Raw genomic sequence first — 20235 nt, 5'->3', positions numbered from 1 at the left:
CTTGACGAAGGTCGCGTAGATGCTCCTGAGGACGTACTTGAAACAATTGGAGCACTTGTCGAAGCAGACAAAGCAGACTCGGCTGTGGAGGGTATGTAAGGGCTTTGATTCTGCTTGAACCGAAAGCGTTGTGTTCCCGAGGTCGATGGATCCATGCTGACAGTTGAAGAATGTCGGTTTCCAAGTTCAATTAGAGTACAGACAGACGAAAGCGAGTGCAAGTCGCGGGTTGATCGCAACACGCCGTCCACTGAGACGCGCTCCAGGGTTAATCGGGTAATACGTGACATCCTGTGACACACGCGTTCATCGTCCATCACCCAGGTCCCAAAGCGCCGTGGGCTAAAGGGGCGAGCGATTTCTCTCACATCCTCATCCTCGACGGCTCAGTTGCGATTGTATTCAACATGGCTAGCCGGGTCGCCTTCTGCGGTATATCCGCATTGAGATCGTCATGTCGAGTTCCTTTGGTTTCCAGCAGGACGTACGCAGGTGCCGCAAGCAGCGCGCTGCACGCGCGCAAAACTTTCTTGTCCAAGAACAAGAACACTAGTCCAGTGGCGAAAGCCAGCACAACTGTCGGTAGTACGGTAGCCGATGAAGTATCAGACCAGGACGTTTCTCCAGAAGCCGTCTCTACGCCTTTGGAAAGCGATCGATCGTCTTCGAGATCACAAACCGCGTCCTCATCGTCGTCGCCCCTCGGTGCTGACCAGTCTGACTCATCTGACGGGACTGTTGACTGGTCCAATGGGTACCAAGGACTGTCGGCGAAGCCGTTCCCGAAGGAGACCATTGACCTGCTGCTCGCACCCGTTGATCCCGAGGATGTGGAGGTCAAGCCTGGTATGCTCTTTAAATTCGTAGAGCAGCACGTCAAGCATCGAGGCTAACTCCCTTTTCAGATGGCATGATTTACCTCCCTGAGATCAAGTACCGTCGCGTTCTGAATAAGGCGTTTGGACCTGGTGGTTGGGGCTTAGCACCGTGGAGCAAGTTAGATATCGGCCCAAAGGTCGTGAGCAGGGAGCATGCTCTCTTTTGTCTAGGGCGGTAAGTCGTCCTCGTAGACGTCTGTGCGTCAGCAAACCGTAAGTTTACGTGTCTTTCACAAGACTCGTCGCCGTTGCGCGGGGAGAACAGGAGTACTTTGATCCTGATGGCATTGCGACTGCGTCGGAGGCCTGCAAGAGTAATGCCTTGATGCGTTGCTGCAAGGACCTTGGTATCGCCAGTGAACTTTGGTGAGCCGCATAATGTTCATTTCAATCTATATCTATCGTCTGAGAGGTCATGATATCAGGGATCCGCGCTTTATTCGCGAGTTCAAGGCAAAGTACGCTGTGGAGGTATTTGCAACGCATGCTGTCACGAAGAAGGCGTGAGACAATTTTGTGGTCCTTTGGTACGATTTGGTGCTCACGTCTTTCTAGGAAGAAGCTTTGGAGACGCAAGGACCAGCCCAAGTTCGAGTATCCGTACCGGGAGTGATGGAAGTCTCTGCATACTTGTTTCTTGGCAATGTAATATTAGTCTTTGGCGCTGTCAGCTAGCGTGGATGAACCCCATCTCGTAGATTATGGCCAGTCGATTAGATTGGACTCACCGTGATATCATAAGCGAAACTGCTTTTGTAGGTGAAATTTCAAAGCTTCACGTCACGCAATGTAATATAACCCTATGAAACGTATTGCATTCTTACATCACATCGATACAAAATGCAGCTACTTTATTGCATTCTTCCGTTGTTTGGTCCTGCTTTTCGGCGAAGTTGGGTTAGCCTTGTTTGGGATAACCGTCGTTGTTACAGGCGACGAAGGCGCGATTGGCGCGGGTTTTTTTGCGTTTGCTTGTGGCTTGCCTGTACCGGCGGCGGTGTGCATATACTTCATCACGAGGTTCGCGATGCCGGCAGACGCAATCATGAGCACCCATTTTGGGAACATGATCAAGAACTCGTAGACCCATTTTGCTGAGAGCGCGAAATAGTGAAGGATATATTCCCTGTTCGAGCCGATGTCAGCTTGTGCGTAGGAGACGAGAACTGTTATCCCTTACCATCGTCCTCCTGGTGCAAAGGGCCCACCCCAAGGTTCGCCTTCACGCCAACCCTCGTTCCTTAAGAATTCTCGGATGGTGGTAGGATCCAGTCTGACCGAATTCGCTTTGTAGAAGCGCAATGTTTGCCCGCGGTCGGTCAAAACGACTAGATATGGTGCTCTATATATTGTGTTGAGCTAGGCGTACAAAAAGCGAGTTAAGTAATAGACATACTGCCAGATCGACCACTTTGTCGTGATGTAGGTGACATTCAAGTAGTCGATGCGACCCCATCTGACATTTGATAGGTCACCTTCGATTATCGACTGATTGTATGCATTGTCGAAGTGCTCATCCGCTTTCATGGAGAACGCGTTTTTGCCACCTTTCGAGACGGAGCTACAGGAACACTGATCAACCGCAAGACGTTCGGAAGTACAGGACAGTCTTACATTATGATAAACCACACCCTGTCTTTCTCTTCCTCCGGTGAAAGAGGCTCATTGACGACGATCTCCTCGTAATTAGAGTCGGTAATCAGGGGGATACGAGGGTCCCATATATCTTCTTCCGCCTTTGCCTGCTGCAACTTCTCCGTCATGTTCACGCCCATCTTCCCTGCCAGGAAGCCCACGGGTCCGGACGTGAGCAAACTCGTGAAATCAAAACGCGACGAGCCATCTCCTTCGCTCGTCGGCGCAGAAGCTGGATTAATATCAACGGTACCCGTCGGATGCGCGTCGCGCGCAACAGGCTGGCCGGGCTGCCAGCCTTGAGAGAAGTACTGCGCGCTGGCGCAAACGACGAGCGCCAGCAGCGTCGACGCGGCGGAAAGAAGCCTCATGGCGGTAGGGAAGGAACGTCGTCTGCATCTGAATCCATCATGTCAGTGAGCGGGAACTTGAAGGAGATAAGCGCAGGACAATCAGGTGGCTTGTCGGCCAAGATAACCCCTCGATAAGTCAGTTAATTTAGAGACGCGCGTTGGTCAAGTCCGAGCCCGGGCAGTGCTGATGGTACCCAGTTTTTGGGCCGACGAGTGAATATGTTCTCTCATTGATACCTCTGCCACGCAGCTGCAGTTTTACTATCACTACCGTCTGTCGTGTTACCGGACTCAGCTGGTCCGTTTGTCCCTCGTTTGTCGCGATAAATTTATCGTGGAAGATGGCTTGCAGATTATGCTTCAGCCTGTTATGGGCTCTATTGTCTTTCATCTCGCTCCTTTCTCCAAGCCGAGCAGCACCCACAGACAGTTTGTATCACCAATTGCGAAATTGTACGATGTGCTGAACGAATAACCCTGCAGTTCCGTCGGCTGCGTCGTTCTATGTGAAACGACTGCCCGACCTGCACCAGGACGATACGCACCCTCTGCACATATTCTCCGGACACATATCATCCGACCCAGATGCCGCCTCCGCGCCTCCAAATGATGTTACTGCACACCTTTTCTTCGTCATGGTCAAGGCGCGGCGAACAGCCGACAAGGAGCGTATAATGTTCTGGTTCAACGTGAGTACGGTGGACCGCAAGTCTGTGTTGATCTCACATAAATGTTTGTGCATTGTTAGGGTGGACCCGGCTGCTCATCATTTGATGGGCTCATGATGGAGGTTGGGCCATGGCGTGTCGACGGAAACGGCGGTCTCAAGACAATCGAAGGAGGATGGGAGGAATACACGACTATGGTCTACGGTAAGCCTGGTTTTGCTTGCAAGGTGTGTAGATGCTCATTATGCGTGTCATCCTCTGTGCGCAGTGGACCAACCTGCGGGCACCGGCTTCTCGTATACGTCGACTGACCATTATGTACACGAGTTGGACGACGTGAGTCGGTGCACCATGCACCTTGAGTTAACTATCCTCACAGAATGATATTCAGGCGTCGACACAACTCGTCGAGTTTCTCCGCAACTTCTACAGAGTTTTCCCAGAGTATCAGAATGTCGATGTACGTTCTCTATGTACTTTCATGCCCGCGATGATATATCAAAGAATAGACATATTTAGGTGGCGAGAGCTTCGCTGGACAATATATCCCATACTTTGGTAGGTTCTTTTGCAAGCCGGACGTGTGGAGAGACTAATGTGCCTCCAAGCGGATGCGATACTGAAATCGAACCTGAACATTCCACTGCGCGGAGCTGCTATCGGCAACGGGTGGATAGACGGGCGCCATCAATATCCCTCGTTCTTGACGTATGCCGTGAAGCATGGCCTGGTGGAGGAGAACTCAGAGGTGAGCAGTTATTTTGTCGCGACTGTCTTGAATTCTCACCCGCCGTACAGGACTATAAGCGAGGCAAAGCCGTTACGGATCGCTGCATGCAGGAGATGGCCAAATACTCAACACCAGAGCCCGTAAAGGTCGACGTCTGCGAGTCTGTCATGGAGCAAGTTGTCTCCGGCCGAAAGAGGAGGTACGTTAGGGAGATGTCATTCGGGAACCTCCTCTGAGCCATGACCTGCAGTGTTGACGGAAAGGAGATGTGCGTCAACATTTACGACGTTCGCCTTGAGGATGAGGCACCAGCGTGTGGAATGAATTGGCCGTCAGACCTCCCAGCCATGTATGATTACCTGAAGGTGAGCCCTTGGGTACTCGAAAGCACTTTACATTTCGTTGACGCGGAAGTTCGTCAGCGTCGTGATGTTGTGAGCGCTCTTCACGCGACTGACGCGTCACAAACATGGACCGAATGCAGGGGCATAATCCACACCGAGTTCACGACGAGGACCTCCCCATCGTCAATTACGGTCATCCCTAAGGTGCTGGAGAGGATACCGATGATGCTCTTTGCTGGCGACCAGGATTTCATCTGCAACTATGTGGGCATCGAGAGCTTAATCCAAGCGATGACATGGAATGGAGAGACGGGCCTCGGGGTACGTCGGACGAATGTTGAGAACGGCGCAACGCTCATTGTAATTGTGTCCAGACGGTGCAGACGCAGTCATGGTCCGTCGATAGTTCACCTGCTGGCACATGGGTGACCTCGAGAAACCTGACCTATGTCAAGGCACGTCTCGCTGTCTGATGGCCATAGACATGCGTATATTTAAAGGAATGTTCTTCACAGATTTTCAATGCGTCGCACATGGCTGGATTCGACGTCCCGCATGTGACGCATGACATGATTCTGCGCTTCATGGGCGTTGATTTCAGCAAGATTCTCGAGGGCTCGGCGAAGATACCGAGCTCCGTCGGCGACGACAGCAAGCCCTTGCCGACGCTCCTTGATGACGTACCCGTTCCAACCCCAGTACCAGCGAAAACTCCGGAGCAGGATAAGGCTATGTGGGAAGGTACGTTTTGTGTGCTGCTCGGGCGTTCTCCTAGTGTTAATATTCTTTCTACCCAGCATATTACAATGCCGGCTCAGCAGCACTGGTTCTCGTCATCATCGCGGTAATCATCGGTGGGCTCCTCTGGTGGCGTTCACGGCGCAATCGTATGAAGGGGCTTCCTCTGTCGACCGCTGAGGAAAACATTCCCTTAGCTGACAACATGGCTGAAAGCAATGGGCATGGCGCTGCGGACGAAGAACAGCCGTTCCGGTCGAGGAAAGGCAAGGAGCGAGCGCATGACGAGCCTCATTCAGCGGCGATCTTCAGTGTTGGAGATAGTGATGATGAGGATATGGCGAGGAGTCCGAGGACATAAAATTAGGTCTTTAAGTGCTAATTTTATACCTTGTCATGCTATCCTTTTCATGTGCTTGATATGAGCAACATTCCAATCGAGGTATTTATTGAAGTCAAGAGAGCAGTACATGTACAAGCAGGATGATATGCGGAGAGATGTCAGTGTTATGGTTTCACCGAACTGTCAACGCCACATAGTGGCATTACAGAGAGTATAGGAATATAACACGGCAGGCCCCTCCCGCTCGACCTCCCTGACGGAAGGGAACCGGAGGGACGTGCTTGGTCTCGTGAGCACCCCGGGGGACGCCTCGCTCCGCTGACTAGAATAACGCCATCAGATGCTAGCGGTTCAGAAGTCAGACGGACACTGGAGAGAGCGCGACGAAAATTTGCCCTCTCTTATATATGGCACGTGACGGAGTTTGTTTAGGGTAAACTCCGACAAAGGGGGCGCGCCAGACGCGTCTGTGGCGGTTGCGCCTGCGTCTTCTCGCGTCCGACACATTGTGCACCATGGTTGACCGGAGTCATCGAGCGTCCAGGCTCTCCGTACACCCAAAGTACCGACCGCGAGAATCCGTCTTTGCTGGCAACCCCGAGCAGTATCGGAGCGACACCAATGCTGTCTGCAGCCCATTCTTACGGGATTGCGTCTTGGCAATGGAGGACTGTTGCGAAGAGGTCGTGCTGAATACGCACAGTCTGCACTGCATAAAGCTAATGGAGGGCTGATAGGCCCATGCGGCGCAGGAGATCATCCGCCAAGGAACGCAGGACTTACCTCGTATGACCAAAGTTCTCGAGAATGAACGGGTACGCACCGCATTAACGTGTCGTCTAGCTCCACTGCATCATCGCTGCTCTCAACAGGTGTTCCTACTCGTTGACGAATCAACCGTCCGGAAGTACAAGGCGGACTTGACGGACGAGATTGAACCCCAGATCAACGAGTTGATCGCTCGCGCTGAGAAGGGCCTGCAGATCCTCCTCAAGAAGGAAAGCTTGCTGCAGGCGAAGGTATCGCTGCTTTCTGTACTCCGTCTTCTTAGCTCCACGGAATGTGTCGTAGGTTGAGGCCAGCGCTGCCCAGCCGTCGTCGCGAGGTGGCATCCACATGAATACGGCCGGCGTGAGCAAGCTAGATGTCAGGCGTATACAAATGCTGACCAGACAACGAGAACGACTGGAAGATGAAGTCGCTGCGCTTCAAAAAGAAATTGATGAATTGGTGTGCATTACTTCTAGATACTCTTCCGAGTCTAATCCATGCATGACAGGAGTTGGCCACGATGAAGAGATAGTATCGCATGTCGCAATATGTGGAAACCGGTACGTTATTGTACATGTTCTATATTTACGTGCTTCTTAATACATCTGTAACTCACCAATGACAACCGCCTCAGCCATCTCACCAACTTCTAGTTTGTCTGGACCGACTCCGCTTTTAGCGGGCAACGCCACCAACCCATTCGCCCCGCTCAGACCAGTAACCCTACTTGATCGCTGTCCACCCGTGCTGTACGCATTGAGGCCCGTCGGACCGGCCTTGATGATGATACGGTGGTACTCCGGGCAAGGGTCGAGCTGCATAGAATCTTGTATCTAGCACATGTTGTATCGGATCAGCACATACCCCGTACAATAGTTCGTTTACTCCGCGCACCTTGACCATCACCTTAGGCAACTGACAGTGCTCCATGGGCCACCCGCCGAGTCTACGCAGTGCAGGTACCATGAAGATGTTGAAGGTGACGAGAGCCGCTGCCAGACTGCCTGGCAGCGCGAACATCGGGATGCTTCCGTTCGGGTGCGCGGCCGCGGGGATGGTTGCGAACGTTGTCGACTTGCCCGGTTCAACAGAGACACGCCCAAAGTGCACGGTGCCCCCGAGCTGTCTCTCGATGACCGGCTTGAGCAGATCGCTCGTGCCCATTGATGTTCCGCCTGTCGTGAGCAACAGATCTGCCTCCTGCAGGCCCTTCTCAATCGTCGAGACATGAGCATCGAGGCTGTGAACGGCAGAAATCAGCTGTACGTGTGGCGTTATATGAATGGCAGGCTTACTCGTCAGGCACAATCCCGAGATCAACAACGCGATAGCCCATTCCTAAGAGCGCAGCCTGGAGCGACGGCCGGTTCGTGTCCGAGATCCCGCCCTGGCTGTCGCTTTCTAGCGACTTTGGCGCGCGAACATCAATGAGCTCGCTTCCGGTGCTCATAATCGCGACGACTGGCTTCCTGTACACGCCGACCTGAGGAGATCCTGCGTCAAGATACGTACGTCACGACTAACACGCACCTCTCACCTCTTTCCGCCCGACAAGCGCCAACGTGCCGATCTCCCCTCCGGTATCGTGCAGCACCTGCCCAGCTTCGAGAACCAGTTCATCCTTTCGAATATCCGACCCCGGCGCGCGCACGTTATCTCCCTTCGGCACCTGCACGAGTGTCTTGACCTCCTTCTCCTCCTCCTGCCCGCTGTCGTCGTTCACTGTGCTATGCAGGCGGGTGTCCTCGACCATGATAATCGTGTCTGCGCCCGCGGGAAGTGGTGCGCCTGTGTTGATGCGGTAGACTGCATCGAGCGGCAGCGGGTCGGAGAGCTTGTGCGTGCGTGAGGTGAGCACCCGATAGACGCCCGGCTGGTCATAAGCTGCGATAGGTGAGGCCGTGGCATTAGTGTGCGGGCATGAGAGAAACGTACAGTGCAGAGCGTAGCCATCGACGCTCGCGGTGGACGTGGACGGCAGATCTTGCGGGGCATGCACATCCTCCGCTAACACATGTCCTTTCAGCTCTGGACCGAACTGTCCGAGTCGGAAGTCTATGTCAGCAAGAAGGACCTCTTGACCATCAGTACGTACAGGAAGCTGGACCACGGGAAGAGGTTTGATCGCGCTGAGAATTGAAGAAGTTGCTGAGTCAACCGAGACCGGAGGGTATGGTGACTCCCTTGGCCTCATGGTCACTACCGAATATGCATTCTCAAGATGATCTGTGCGCATATAGCCGCCTATAACGCACCTGGCAGGGCAGGGTCGTGTGACAGGACACTTCTCGGCTGGGGAGCATGGGAGTGGTGATGGTGGTGGTGATGGGCCTTCGAGTGCTGATCAGATGCCACAGCTGCGAGAGCTGCATGCAGCTGCACACCGGAACCGCTCTTGACTAGCTGAAGTGCATGGTCGATGACGCCGTTTGCGAGCAAAGCCTCCAAGTTCTCTCGCGCGGCCCTCATGCTTCCCGGCAGGGTCACTACTAGCGTATTCTTCACCGTGCCCGCTACCGGGCGCGAGAGTGCAGCGAGCGGTGTCTTTTGCAAGGATGACGCAAGCAGGAGGTGAACAAGACCAGGGGCATCGCGCTCGATTAGGGGGCGTATGGCCTGCAGATGAGATGTTGCCGGTCAGTACTTGACTCGACGCCTTGAATGGGCAACCGGTCGAGGACGGAAGGACAGATGAACGCACCTCAGGAGTCCTGTCGCGTACGCCAAAGCCCGTACCGCCAATGGTGAGGACCCAATCGACGTCGCCCTGCTCACACCACGTACGCACGGTGTGCCGTACGTGCGCCTCGTCGTTGGGCACGATCAGCGAATACTTGCATTCGAATTCACCGTTGATGATAAGGAGGTCGCGTACAGCAGGTCCGGACCTGTCGGCACTCGCGTCCGCGGACGCCGCATCGCTGACTGGATAGTCTCAGCGCGGAGTCTGCTCAGTGTATTCAGAGAGCACTTGACCTGTAAGAATCGCAACGCGTGTTGTGGACATACTACTGCTCGCTTGTGCTTGTGAGATTCCGAAGAGTTTCAGGTTCGTCAGTACGGTTATGGAGGAATGGGTGCTTGGAATGCAGAGAATAGAAGCCATCTCGCCCGTAAGGGCGAGCATGCGGCCTGGCTCATTGCGCCCGCTCTCGGTCCTGTTCGACTTCGCTCCACTGGATATTCGGACCCTGCCTCTCGTCCTACTAGGCGTGCTCAATTCTTAGAGTTCGGCACGCCAGTTCAGTTCGTCGACCTCAAATACCAAGGGGACGGCGATGCCGAGCAGATGCCGAGTATTATGTAAGCCAAGTGGCTCGTGGGAACGCTAGGCAGGGAACAGGAGTGGCGAGATTATTTCCGAAGGATTGCTTTACATTTTCTCGATTTTTATTGCCATCTCCCGTCGCACCTTCCCTAGTGCTCTGGTTTACCATGGATTGCAACATGTATGCACAGAGTTGCTTAGCTTGAATGTTAAAATGCTTCCAAGCAATAACTACACAGACTATCTCAGCACATTTGATGACAGCAATATGCAGGACCATGCAGTAGCTGCTGTCAATGTCATTATTGTTCCTCATCTATGTTGTGACTTTGTGAGAGTGAGATACACAGCCATTCGTCACTGTGATCCCCGCCGAGGTTGTCTGCAGCTGGACACCACAAACCGTGAGAAGATTGTGGGTGTGCAGTCTTCTTTTCAGGGATGTCCGCATCGCAATTTGGGGTTTACACAAGCAGCAATTCACACAAGAAATGTAGGAATGTCCCAAAGATAGAATTAACTGCCGGACATCTCAACAGCCACATTTGCTTATGTAATTCTCGGCATTTGCTCGGCATCGCCGTTCCTTTGGTATTTGAGGTCGACGAACTGAACTGGCGTGCCGAACTCTAAGAATTGAGCACGCCTACTGCCATCCTGCGGACAACATCACCGCAACGTCGGTGTAACGGACCGCGCGCACTATATGAGGGAACGTCATCGGAGCACATGGCTAAGGCAGAATGATTCTGGGCTCAGCGCGAGGAGACGTAAGTGTAAAGGTTAAAACTCACGCCTGAGCGCCAGAAGCTCCGTCAGCGCCGGGGCCTGCGTACCCTCTCCGACATGGATGCGAAATTCGTGGACATCGTAGCCGCAAGCGGGACAGCAGATGGAGCACGTGGGTGGGCCAATAAGGTACGCGGTGATTCATCCATCCAACGTGTGCGGAGAGCAGCACGAATGGGAAATTTGTTTTAAGGAGAAGCAGATCAGCGGACAAAAGCACGTTCGCTTGCTCTGCTATCAACGTCCGGCGCAGCCTGGGCCAATTCTCAGCGACAGAACCGATGCAAGCGTGGCTCCGGCCTTTGGGCACTCGCTGTCGTATCCTCTACGGGAGCAGGAGAACCCCCGATGCATATATAAGCATTACCAACGCATGTCCGTCCCTGCCCCGATTTTTCTCTCGAGGTCATCCTGCTCTCCTCCGCTCTCATTTTCTCTCGCGCGCTTTCTCTTCCTATACCATGTCGCCGCCACAGTCGCTGCCCGAGTGCTGGGGTCACCGCGGAGTGAGTCATAGCCATCATGTACACATGTAAATGATACTAATCCCACTTGAATCACGCCGTTTGTCTCTAGGCTTCTGCAGCATACCCAGAGAACACCCTTGCCAGTTTTGAGAAGGCCATTCGCGATGGAGCCGAGGGTATTGAAAGCGGTATTTATCTCTCAGGCGACGTACCTCGCTGTAGCCCGTGACACTCGTGAGCAGACGTCCACGTCTCAGTAGATGACGTTGTCGTCATGTTCCACGACCCTTGTGCGTACTCTTGCCTATATGTTTGTACGAAGCGTTGATCACCGTCCCTCTCAGCACTGGACCGGACGACGAATGGGTCTGGTGAGCGTTAATGATGATGCTTATCCCAATCGACATTATTGATGAACTTTGGATTTAGGTCTGATCAGGGAGCAGATGTGGTATGGGGTCAATGGAATGGAGCAGCTTAGGACTACGAAGGAGCCTAAGCAGGCTATACCCACCTTTGCAGAGACGGTGGCTCTCCTCATGAAGGTAATCCGGCTATCGAGACGACTAATGGCCCTCCAGCTGACACGCCTTGGCCGTAGCCGGAAAACCGTCACGTCAAGTTCAACGTCGATGTGAAGATTCAGAATGACCCGGGACGCCTGTTTAGCCTGATGCACAAGATCATCGCTGCTCAGCCGAACTGGGAGACTGATCTCGCGCCGCGCATTCTTGTCGGCCTCTGGCACACGACGTTTATTCCCCATGCCAAAGCACACTTGCCCTACTGCAGGCGTTCCTACATCGGCAACAGTACGGAGCTTGCGAGAAAGTATTTCTGGGATAGCTGCGACGTGTTCTCGATGAGATTTGCGGTGCTGTGCACTGTAGATGGGGAGAGGTATGCATTTCTATGGCATTTTGACAGTTTTTTGCTGAGGCGAGAGTGTCCCACAGGTTCAGGAGAGAATGCAAGAAGGCTGGGAAGAGAATTATGGTGTGGACGGTGAATGAGCCAGTGCATATGGTGGAGGTACGTTCACAGACAAGCATGTTCTTCAATGGGTGCTCATCATGATCGTCGTAGGCCGTTCGTTGGGGAGTGGACGTGATTCTCACTGACACAACGCAGGTCTGGCTCGACCTGCGCAATGCGCTTCAGGGTGCGCCATTCATGACCGTCCGAAGATAGAATCCCTGCTCACTTCGTGTTGACCCCGCAGTTGATTATGACAAGATAGCGGGACGGTATGGCCGTTCGTTCCTCTGGACGTCGTGGGAGTTCTACACACCCGCGACGAGGATGCGCGAGCGTGCTGCGCGAGCCTACATCGAGTCGTGCGTCGGCCCCTTCCAGGTGGTCTCGGAGACATTGCCTGCTCAGAGCGCTACTGTTCCCGCTTCTGCATGATTGTTATTGACCGTATATCATTGTGCTGTAGCTCCCGCGAGACAGACTTTCGCTAACTACATACGATTACCCTTAGATTGTTCAGTCGTGCGAGTTTAAGCATTGACGTTGTGGTATTTAGATGACTAGTTGGGCTGTTTGGTTCCTGGACGTGTTTCGTCAGCTTCGAATGCCTGCCTTAGGCCACAGTGGCGTAACAATATTATTTTTTCTATTATACAGTGAAAATATCTAAAGTTCCGACACCAAAACATATAAAGGAAATATTACGTTATGCTCTTTATTATATTTGGAGACATAAGTACTTGTGATAAGTCTTCCTGAACACCTGTCATAATGGGCACTTTGGGTTAACCTCGGGCCGCACAAGAAAATGTTCCCAGAGCCAGCTCGGTAAATATTGCGCACATCATTAGATAAACCAGTCGATGGCTTCCCTCTTGCCTCCTCCAACACGGTGAGCAAGTTCTTGACTAGGGTCGAAGGAACAGCCTCAGGTATAGCTCGAGTGGATCAGCCTCAGGGTGGCGGAGAGCGGGCGCCAAACAGGCGTCAACAGGCCGACTTGCCATAGGGAACGTGCTTGCACCAACCGCTTTCCTGCCAGTGCATATGCAACATGAACATCTAAGTCCATTCCCAGCAGAGCCTCCGTCTTCGCCGAGCGGCTCCGCCTTGACTCACATAGGATCGCCGGCATACATCGAGAACGCTATGAGTGCGACGTCTCCGCGTCGCGGTCACCACCGCAAACGTCTATCCGCCCTACGGCTTTCCACGGACTCAACGGTGACCACCCTCCCGGCGTACACTCGGTCTCCACCCTGGACGAACCAGAACGACCTCCTTGGAGTAGGGGACATTTCGGACAGGCCGCCAGAATATCCTGACAGTGCGGACGAGGGAGACGAGGACACGGACACAGACGAGTCTCAGGTCGTGTACTTGCCACCTTCACCATTGCTGCCGAGTTCCACACGTCGCGCACGTTTCTCCCAGCCATCTCGCACTCGCAGGCGGCAATCGAGCTCGGCTGGTGACCCTTATCTAGACTCCTTATTGGCGCGCAGCGTACACGCATTGGAAATGTCAAATGCACTGCTCCAGTCATCCATGTCAACGCAGAGTAGCCTCTCAGCAGTTCTAGCGTCTGACTCTATGGCAGACCGCTCCTTAGAGGCCCGTGCGCAAGTGTTGACGTCCAGAATCAGAGGCAACAGAGATCTGCACGAAACTTGGTTAGAGGACTTGGACGAGATCTCGAAGAGTGTGGACGATTTGGTTGGTGGGGCGGGAGAAGACAGCGCTAAGACTGTCGAGGGAGGTAATACGATGAGCAAGAGCCTGCCCTCCTCTGGCCTTGCTGCGGACCTGAAACCCTCGCGGAGACCCTCGCTAGAACTCCGCCATGTAAGCGGCTCGCAGCTTCAGTATTCCAATCATGACCGAAGTCACTTCGTTTCGCCTCCACCGCGAGCCCTGACCATGTACGTAGACTCCTCGGGAGATCCGAATCTGATAGTGCTTCCCCCTACCTTGGGTCAACGGACTACCTCGCACCTGCCTCCTACGCCGTTACCCTCCTCTGAAACACTGTCTGAGCCTGCGCAGGAGGCGTTGTCAGAACCTGCTGACCAGACGAGGAGGATCGTGGATGTGTTGTCGTCATTTGTGGGCATTGCATCCTCTCGCCAACGCTCTGGAACGGCGTCGGCGTCGGCGTCGATCTCATCCTCCCCTCAACTGTCATCCAGTATCTCGACTCGGACAGGACGCAGCTCGAGCACCAGTTCGCGTACAATCCGGCAAGGAAGGCATTCCAAGTCACCGCCTGCGAAGCCGGCATCGTCCCCTCCCATCGCTTCTGGGAGTCGTTCAAGGTCCTTGACACCCATGCGCCAATCTTCTTCTCCTCGTATGCCGCGCCCGATGACACCCCCCATCGAGGAGCTATCATCTTCATCAGCATCTTCTGAGTCAGATACGCTGCACGTCGACCGCACGTTGGAGTCATTACGCAGCATCCTGGAAAGACAGCCTCCGAGAGAGCTGTCTCCTAGACCGCCCCGCCCCTCCTTCCTTCAGCCATCGACAGTTTCCCCGGTATCCGGTACGTCTAACGCGACTGCGTCTATCTCACGCCTCTTCACCAAAGGGCGACACTCCTCATCGACGCGCCCGCCCTCGCCGCCGCGCCAGTCTGTGCTCAAGAATCGTTCCGCGCCTCCCACGCCGATCAACGACGTTTCACACACGTCCACGCTTCTTGATGTGCCTGATATGCTCAGTATCTCGGGTCTCTTTAATGGCAGCATTCGCAGCGGCACGTCATCCGGACGTTCGACACCAAAGCGCATCTCGTTCGCGGAGCTGCCCGAGCCGTACTCAACAAAGTCGCGCGAACGGCGAAAAGGAAACGGAAAGGACGGAAAGGACAGTGCGAAGAGGAAAGGGAAGGAACGCGAGAAGGACGAGGGGACCGGCTGGTGGACGGGCTGGCTGCTGGGTGCGGCAGGCACTGGGAGTGGCTCGGGCTTGAGTTTGGCGGCAGTGCGGGAGGAGAGGACGAGAGGCTCGCCGTGGACTTCACGCCCGGTTTGGGAGGAATGGGGCGCGTGACAGGACTTTACGATGGCAACTGTGCCTTGCTACGTTGAGATATATTGGTACGTTCGCTCTATGGCCCACGAAGCCTAAGCCATAACACTCCTCACAGACACCTTAATTTATCTGCTTTTTCTTTACACTAACCGATGACGATGTTGACGGTGCTTTTTGAACGCTCATTGTTTTCCTGCTTTCTTGCTTGTATGTTGCAGCCATCACGCAAACATATGCGTTTGCAGATGCTTCTTCCAACCCACAATCGCTATATATCCATCAGTCCGCCGTATACCGTGTCCTATCCCAATGTATATTATAGATAGCATTGCTGTATATATTCAACGAGGAACAATGAGCTGAGATTGTTGTTCAGTCATTCGAGCCTCGCAGGTCAGTGCCAACAAAGCATGCATCATGAGGCGGAGTGACAGGAACAATATTACAAGGTCGAGCAAAGCGACTCAAACAGTATACTTTTGCAAGAGCCTTCATATACATGTACCCTAGATGACAAGCTCCTCCATCTGATACAACCCTAATGCCATCTCTGCTTGCTGCTGCGTCGCCTTCTTTCGCCTGCGCCAGTCCACACTGGTATCCACCTTTGGGATGCCATGTGCACCCTCGTGCACCGCATGCGCATGTGTCTTCGCAAAAGGCTGTAGGGGGCCGCGCAACGCTTCCAGCTCGGATAGGACCGCGAGTTCGGGCTGCAGACGCGAGAGAAGCGTACGCAGGAGCTTGTGGGCAGGCTTATGGGCGAGCAGGGTGAGGAAGGAGGCATCCAGGATGGCTTGAATGAATGAGAGGACCTGGATGGTGCATGATGGGTCAGAGAGGAATATTGGCGCAGGATACAAGACGTACCTTATCCACCGGGGGAAGATCGACCTTCTTACTTTCCACATAAACCGGCACGAGAATGCTATGTGCGTCCTTCTTCAGCCCATCCGGGAGCAGCTGGATCTCTTGGGCAAACGAATGCTCGACCCATCCATCGAGGGCATCGAGCACGGCTACAAGACTTCCGGCCTCCGAGAGCTGCTGGTGTAACGCCACCCGCAGAGCAGCGGGAGACGTGGGATAATTTATGCACAATGCGAGGAAGGCTAGGAGGGAGAACGTCCCAGAGGGCAAGTCGACCTGCATGGCGTCCTCATGGGAGGCAGATTGCCGGTGGCGAGTAACCGTTTCTGCGAGGAGTGTGATTATGTCGGTTTCTGGAAGGTCAGAGACTGTCTCCATAGCCACAGTGATCGATTGCTGAAAAGATAGCATGGCTTAGCAGCTTTCTGAGGTAGAAAGTACATAGACATACCCAATCCTGCCGCATTCTCAAGGCAGCAATCAATCCACCCTCCACCATCCCGTTGCTCACCGCCCGTTTCTCCAACAAGAATCTCGTCAGCTTTGGCAGGTAAGCCAATACAACTGGAGCTGCGTTTGCGCTTGCATCTCCACTTGTACTCTCCTCAGGGGGCGCCTTCAGCACAATATCCAGTAGGCGCTTCACAAAGATGTACCCCAGGTATGGCTTTGGGCCCTCTGCCTCTTGAGCACCGAGCACAGCCTCCTGCTCCTTCACCCAGTCCACAAACACCCTTTCCGCCTCCTGCTCCTTCCTGTGATCCAACATTCCAGACAGCGTCGAGAGTAGCCACGCCTGGCCTGCGTCCATGCCACCTGGCTGCACGCTCATCTTCATCGGCAGTGCCTTCAGCCATGCTTGCCCTGCGGCCGCGCGCCCGCGGGCGTTGGCGATGGTCGACGTGGAAGGCACGATATATGGCACGACGAGCACGCTCGAGCAGAGAGCGGAGCCGTCGTTCGGGCGGGTGGAGTCTCCGGAGGGGGAGAGCGCGAGCAGTGCCTGCCCGTCGGATGCCGCGACGAGCTCCATGTGGATGCCGCGGTGCCTTGTGCGTCCCAGCGTCGAGGGCACGCTACAGCGCTGCTCGGTCAGCAGTACTCCGTACTGCACGTCCCAAAGGAGGAGCACGATCTCGGGTTGGCCGCCGGTTAAGATGCCAGAAAGAAGGACATGTGAGGAGGTAAGGGCAAGAAGGGAGAGTTCGGCAAGGCGATGGTCGGAGGATGATGTTACGGCATCGTTGCCATGGTATATGAAGGTTAGAGAGGAAAGATGTAGAGATTCTGTTAGCGGACTAGTTGTGAAGGAAGAGGAGGGTGAGGCAGGGTTCGGATGGAGTTGGAAGGATGACCAAATCCCAGCGCGCGCTATCAATAGATGAATGAGTAACAGTTTGAAGCAACTGAGAATTTATACAACATACTCAGAACAGTTAAACAGCCGGATGGGCTGAACGATATTTCGGCGACATTCTGATGCAAAATAGTGAGTCTTTGGCGTTGATAGAAATCCATGTGATGGCCCACCGGGTCGTTTAGAGATATTTCGCAGTCGCCTACCGGCTGGGTCTCTCCTTCACGATCTATCGCGACCACGATGAGTTGCAGATGGTCGGCGCATTTTAGGACAGATACTGCAATGACGCCATGAGACGGTACAGAACGATTTGGTACGAAGCTGCAAGATGTGCGAGGGAACACAAAGTGCTTGAGCATAACACTTTCAGCATCTATTTGCTGTTCAGTAAGAGTTGGCTGCAAATTCAAGTCCATGTCTGCCACTGTCAACTCTCCAGAGTGACTAACGACAAGAATCAAATCTGGAAGATCATCAGGAGCATAGATATACGAAATGGCATGGGGCATCTGAGATAGCAGATTCGTCAGTTGTACACAACACTCAACGCTCGAACGTACTTACCAGAGCAGACTTTCTCTTCTTCTGCACGTCCCCGGACATCACACCCCCAGTGATTTGCTCCTCCCACGCCCAGACGTTCCGCCCTCGATCCTCCGGCAGAGTCTCAGGTGACGAGTCAATGACCGCAAATGTCGTGCAATACGTGATGCCATCTTTGCGTGTGGTTCGAGTCGCAGGAGGACATGAGAACGTAACAGATGGCCCCAAAGTATGCGAGATTGCTGGATGCAAAGTCGAAAGCTGTACGGAGGTCGGTCAGCATCTGCTCACGAATTGATTCATACGGCATTTGCGAGTTAAAGGTCGTACTCACGTCCAAGACATGTACGCCATCTCCCTGGACAGCTACCGTTACCAGACCATCGTCTTTCTCATTAGACAATGTATGCCGATGATTCACGAGGAGATGCGAGCATTGCCTAGAAGATGGTGTCTCCGACGAGGACGAGGTCGGTGTCGGGCGAGCAAGACGGGGGGAGAGAGCATAGCTCGAGAGGAGGAAGGGGTCGTTGATACTCGCACTCATCAGACAAGTATGCGCGCCAAAAAAATGCAAGAAACGAGCGTACAACACTTCTAAGATATGGTTAGGGTCACAACAATCTCAATTGAGCCTCAATCATCCCTTGGGCCAGACAGTATGTTGCCTGCTTCCTGAAAGTAGTCGTTGAAAGAAATGCATGAAATGCGGTATGTATTGGCAATGAAACATGCTGCAATTCGAATGGCAGTCTTTCGACATGGATGAATCTTGCGGGAACATCGTTTCTTTTTACAGTGGATTGCCGCAGAGAAGAATCCTGATGCTACAATCCCTGCGTAACGCAGAGGTCCGAGGCTAAGCAGACTAAACCACACACAATTCTTATGTACTGTCCGGTATTCCCCAAAACGTATAGAGTGCCACAAGATTAGATAGGATCGCTCGGATTGGCTTGACTCCAGCACCGCACGAGTGACCGTTTAAGTTTTTGCTGAACCGGTAAGCAAGACTGCTGAAGCCTCGTCATATGATGGTCGTGGGCATGCCAAATGCATGATGACTCTTGGACGAAATGTATGACCGAAGTTACTAGAGGTTGGCAGGTCGAGATATGTATGAATGAGGAAAGGGTGATACTTGCGGTAAGGAACCGGCCACTCCGGGAGAGCCTCATGGCTGAGTGGATACATCCGTTTTCTTCCAGTCATCGCCAAGATATGCAGAACGTATGACAACTTTGAAGCAAGCCAGACTGATCAAGCCAACAGCTCTGTGTTCCAATTGCGTAAGGCTATCCGCAAGCTATCCTTCGAGCATTGCACAAGACTACGAGCGTATATCAGGTTGACGCCATTCTCGTGGATGACGGACAGTAGACCACGTAGCGAGGGAGAAACACTGCAATTTTCCTTTGCACAAGCCTCTGACGTGTCGGCATCCACTATTGAAAGTATCGACACCTCAAGATCGTCTGCCTCTTGCCGCAGAGCGTCTGGCAGCATCACCGCGGAACTGTGTATGAGCGCTGCCTAAATATGTTATCTCGAGCCAAAGCTTACCGATGCGACCTAAAAGCGCATTGCACTGTGTAATGTCCGCATTCTCATTGGCATGTAAACATGCAAGACGAAGAGCCTCGGATGTGGTCCGCGAGCACTCGTCTTCGTGCCTTAGGAAGTTCTGTACCATCACAGGGACAATCGAGCGTGTCTGGAGCTTGTCATGAGCGATAGTTGGTCATCATCCAGGAACAAAGTATGTACCGAGCTGTCCGTGAGCTCCTCGTAGAAGTCAAGAAGCCGCTCGGCCTCAAAGCGAATGCGGGCGTCAGCAATGTTGGTTTCTTCAGCAGAGAGTTCGACAGCGCGCGCTTGCAGCTCCTTGTTCGCCGCTTGCTTCGATGCCTCGAAGCTTGTTTCTAATGTAGAGGACATGTATAGCCACGACTGAAGCTGCGCGGCAAGATGCAACGTGTCCGACTCTGCCATCGAGTGTGCAGGCTCGTTGTACCAAGGATCCATTGAACCTGGCTAATGGAACAATATATTACAAAGAAAGCTTTCCAGTCATAGCATTATTTACTCACGTCATTCTTGGAAGTGCCACTGCGAAAGAGCGACAGTGATTCCGGGTCTTCCTGAATCTTCTTTTTGGCGGTTCCGGAGAATCGTACGCTTGAGCCAAGTTTTGTACGGGTTTCTACCCGAGCGATGCTGCCGGTGGTCTTCGCCGCCTTCGCGATTATTCTGCGGGCTTCTGAAGACCTAGCGGCGCTTCCAGTTGAGGAATCCAATTGTGAGAGAGCATCTTCGGATGTGCTGGCCGTGCTTGCTGAGAAAGGTGACTTCGATGATGTTGCAGCTACAACTGTGGCTCGCGGTGCGGATGCGCCGCCTGCGACGTTCCCAGACGCGACGCTCCTGTCTATCACGGTATGTTGTTAGGATTGTCGCTCTCCTCTTC

At 53.5% G+C, this 20235-nt stretch overlaps 9 protein-coding genes across 9 annotated transcripts; 5 read left to right on the top strand and 4 right to left on the bottom strand.

Annotated features, from left to right (window-relative positions):
• Nucleotides 1-310: 310 nt before the first annotated feature.
• Nucleotides 311-1568, top strand: LAESUDRAFT_726827 (mitochondrial genome maintenance MGM101). The gene is made up of 5 exons (XM_040909109.1): nt 311-846; nt 906-1053; nt 1116-1244; nt 1304-1381; nt 1434-1568. Exons 1-5 carry the CDS (start codon nt 408-410, stop codon nt 1489-1491), a joined length of 852 nt encoding a protein of 283 aa, XP_040763298.1. The 5' UTR covers nt 311-407; the 3' UTR covers nt 1492-1568.
• On the bottom strand, nt 1472-2941 carry LAESUDRAFT_813372 (uncharacterized protein). The gene is made up of 4 exons (XM_040914481.1): nt 2493-2941; nt 2275-2439; nt 2059-2220; nt 1472-2004 (listed from the first exon to the last, which is right to left on the bottom strand). The coding sequence occupies exons 1-4, from the start codon at nt 2882-2884 to the stop codon at nt 1725-1727; spliced, it is 999 nt and encodes a 332-aa protein (XP_040763297.1). The 5' UTR covers nt 2885-2941; the 3' UTR covers nt 1472-1724.
• A 94-nt stretch (nt 2942-3035) lies between these two features.
• On the top strand, nt 3036-5973 carry LAESUDRAFT_681010 (alpha/beta-hydrolase). Its single transcript, XM_040905748.1, has 13 exons — nt 3036-3295; nt 3350-3555; nt 3615-3738; nt 3803-3870; nt 3926-3994; nt 4044-4092; nt 4143-4282; nt 4333-4463; nt 4515-4629; nt 4687-4929; nt 4983-5063; nt 5124-5349; nt 5406-5973. The coding sequence occupies exons 1-13, from the start codon at nt 3208-3210 to the stop codon at nt 5705-5707; spliced, it is 1842 nt and encodes a 613-aa protein (XP_040763296.1). The 5' UTR covers nt 3036-3207; the 3' UTR covers nt 5708-5973.
• A 255-nt stretch (nt 5974-6228) lies between these two features.
• Nucleotides 6229-6922, top strand: LAESUDRAFT_625224 (uncharacterized protein; the record flags this gene model as incomplete). The annotated part of the gene is made up of 4 exons (XM_040903325.1): nt 6229-6372; nt 6427-6504; nt 6562-6708; nt 6761-6922. Coding segments are annotated over 4 exons (531 nt in total), but the record flags the coding sequence as incomplete, so codon positions are not given.
• On the bottom strand, nt 6796-9553 carry LAESUDRAFT_726823 (uncharacterized protein). Its single transcript, XM_040909108.1, has 11 exons — nt 9437-9553; nt 9162-9385; nt 8716-9076; nt 8556-8659; nt 8396-8498; nt 7998-8344; nt 7756-7943; nt 7355-7700; nt 7095-7293; nt 6970-7020; nt 6796-6920 (listed from the first exon to the last, which is right to left on the bottom strand). Exons 1-11 carry the CDS (start codon nt 9465-9467, stop codon nt 6898-6900), a joined length of 1977 nt encoding a protein of 658 aa, XP_040763294.1. The 5' UTR covers nt 9468-9553; the 3' UTR covers nt 6796-6897.
• Nucleotides 9554-10563: 1010 nt separating this feature from the next.
• LAESUDRAFT_726822 (PLC-like phosphodiesterase) lies at nt 10564-12671 on the top strand. The gene is made up of 10 exons (XM_040909107.1): nt 10564-10646; nt 10711-11023; nt 11094-11172; nt 11227-11274; nt 11329-11355; nt 11414-11529; nt 11586-11884; nt 11941-12016; nt 12071-12146; nt 12207-12671. Exons 2-10 carry the CDS (start codon nt 10979-10981, stop codon nt 12392-12394), a joined length of 954 nt encoding a protein of 317 aa, XP_040763293.1. The 5' UTR covers nt 10564-10646; nt 10711-10978; the 3' UTR covers nt 12395-12671.
• Nucleotides 12672-13108: 437 nt separating this feature from the next.
• Nucleotides 13109-15013, top strand: LAESUDRAFT_760108 (uncharacterized protein; the record flags this gene model as incomplete). The annotated part of the gene is made up of 1 exon (XM_040912693.1): nt 13109-15013. The coding sequence occupies one exon, from the start codon at nt 13109-13111 to the stop codon at nt 15011-15013; it is 1905 nt and encodes a 634-aa protein (XP_040763292.1).
• A 488-nt stretch (nt 15014-15501) lies between these two features.
• Nucleotides 15502-18315, bottom strand: LAESUDRAFT_655546 (uncharacterized protein; the record flags this gene model as incomplete). The annotated part of the gene is made up of 7 exons (XM_040904562.1): nt 15502-15810; nt 15866-16261; nt 16317-17236; nt 17293-17341; nt 17396-17734; nt 17790-18029; nt 18103-18315. 7 exons carry the CDS (start codon nt 18313-18315, stop codon nt 15502-15504), a joined length of 2466 nt encoding a protein of 821 aa, XP_040763291.1.
• Nucleotides 18316-19028: 713 nt separating this feature from the next.
• On the bottom strand, nt 19029-19706 carry LAESUDRAFT_655664 (uncharacterized protein; the record flags this gene model as incomplete). The annotated part of the gene is made up of 3 exons (XM_040904569.1): nt 19029-19264; nt 19332-19482; nt 19536-19706. 3 exons carry the CDS (start codon nt 19704-19706, stop codon nt 19029-19031), a joined length of 558 nt encoding a protein of 185 aa, XP_040763290.1.
• Nucleotides 19707-20235: the final 529 nt, after the last annotated feature.

Source organism: Laetiporus sulphureus (assembly GCF_001632365.1).
Source record: "Laetiporus sulphureus 93-53 unplaced genomic scaffold LAESUscaffold_25, whole genome shotgun sequence".
NCBI classification, from domain to species: Eukaryota; Fungi; Basidiomycota; class Agaricomycetes; order Polyporales; family Laetiporaceae; genus Laetiporus; species Laetiporus sulphureus.
Note: the sequence above shows the minus strand (reverse complement) of the source record. Positions and strands in the feature narration are given on the sequence as shown.

Coding starts and splice junctions, on each gene's coding strand:
- LAESUDRAFT_726822 (XM_040909107.1), top strand. CDS start 10,979: ATGTCGCCGCCACAGTCGCTGCCCGAGTGCTGGGGTCACCGCGGA. Junction 11,530..11,585: donor CGGTGGCTCTCCTCATGAAG/GTAATCCGGCTA, acceptor CCTTGGCCGTAG/CCGGAAAACCGTCACGTCAA. Junction 11,885..11,940: donor TGCACTGTAGATGGGGAGAG/GTATGCATTTCT, acceptor AGTGTCCCACAG/GTTCAGGAGAGAATGCAAGA.
- LAESUDRAFT_681010 (XM_040905748.1), top strand. CDS start 3,208: ATGGCTTGCAGATTATGCTTCAGCCTGTTATGGGCTCTATTGTCTTTC. Junction 3,995..4,043: donor CAGAGTATCAGAATGTCGAT/GTACGTTCTCTA, acceptor ATCAAAGAATAG/ACATATTTAGGTGGCGAGAG. Junction 4,283..4,332: donor TGGTGGAGGAGAACTCAGAG/GTGAGCAGTTAT, acceptor CCCGCCGTACAG/GACTATAAGCGAGGCAAAGC.
- LAESUDRAFT_726827 (XM_040909109.1), top strand. CDS start 408: ATGGCTAGCCGGGTCGCCTTCTGCGGTATATCCGCATTGAGATCGTCA. Junction 1,245..1,303: donor GGTATCGCCAGTGAACTTTG/GTGAGCCGCATA, acceptor TCATGATATCAG/GGATCCGCGCTTTATTCGCG. Junction 1,382..1,433: donor CATGCTGTCACGAAGAAGGC/GTGAGACAATTT, acceptor ACGTCTTTCTAG/GAAGAAGCTTTGGAGACGCA.
- LAESUDRAFT_813372 (XM_040914481.1), bottom strand. CDS start 2,884: ATGAGGCTTCTTTCCGCCGCGTCGACGCTGCTGGCGCTCGTCGTTTGC. Junction 2,440..2,492: donor AGGGTGTGGTTTATCATAAT/GTAAGACTGTCC, acceptor GTGTTCCTGTAG/CTCCGTCTCGAAAGGTGGCA. Junction 2,221..2,274: donor ACAAAGTGGTCGATCTGGCA/GTATGTCTATTA, acceptor CACAATATATAG/AGCACCATATCTAGTCGTTT.
- LAESUDRAFT_726823 (XM_040909108.1), bottom strand. CDS start 9,467: ATGTCCACAACACGCGTTGCGATTCTTACAG. Junction 7,701..7,755: donor CTCGGGATTGTGCCTGACGA/GTAAGCCTGCCA, acceptor TGCCGTTCACAG/CCTCGATGCTCATGTCTCGA. Junction 7,294..7,354: donor TGCCTAAGGTGATGGTCAAG/GTGCGCGGAGTA, acceptor AACATGTGCTAG/ATACAAGATTCTATGCAGCT.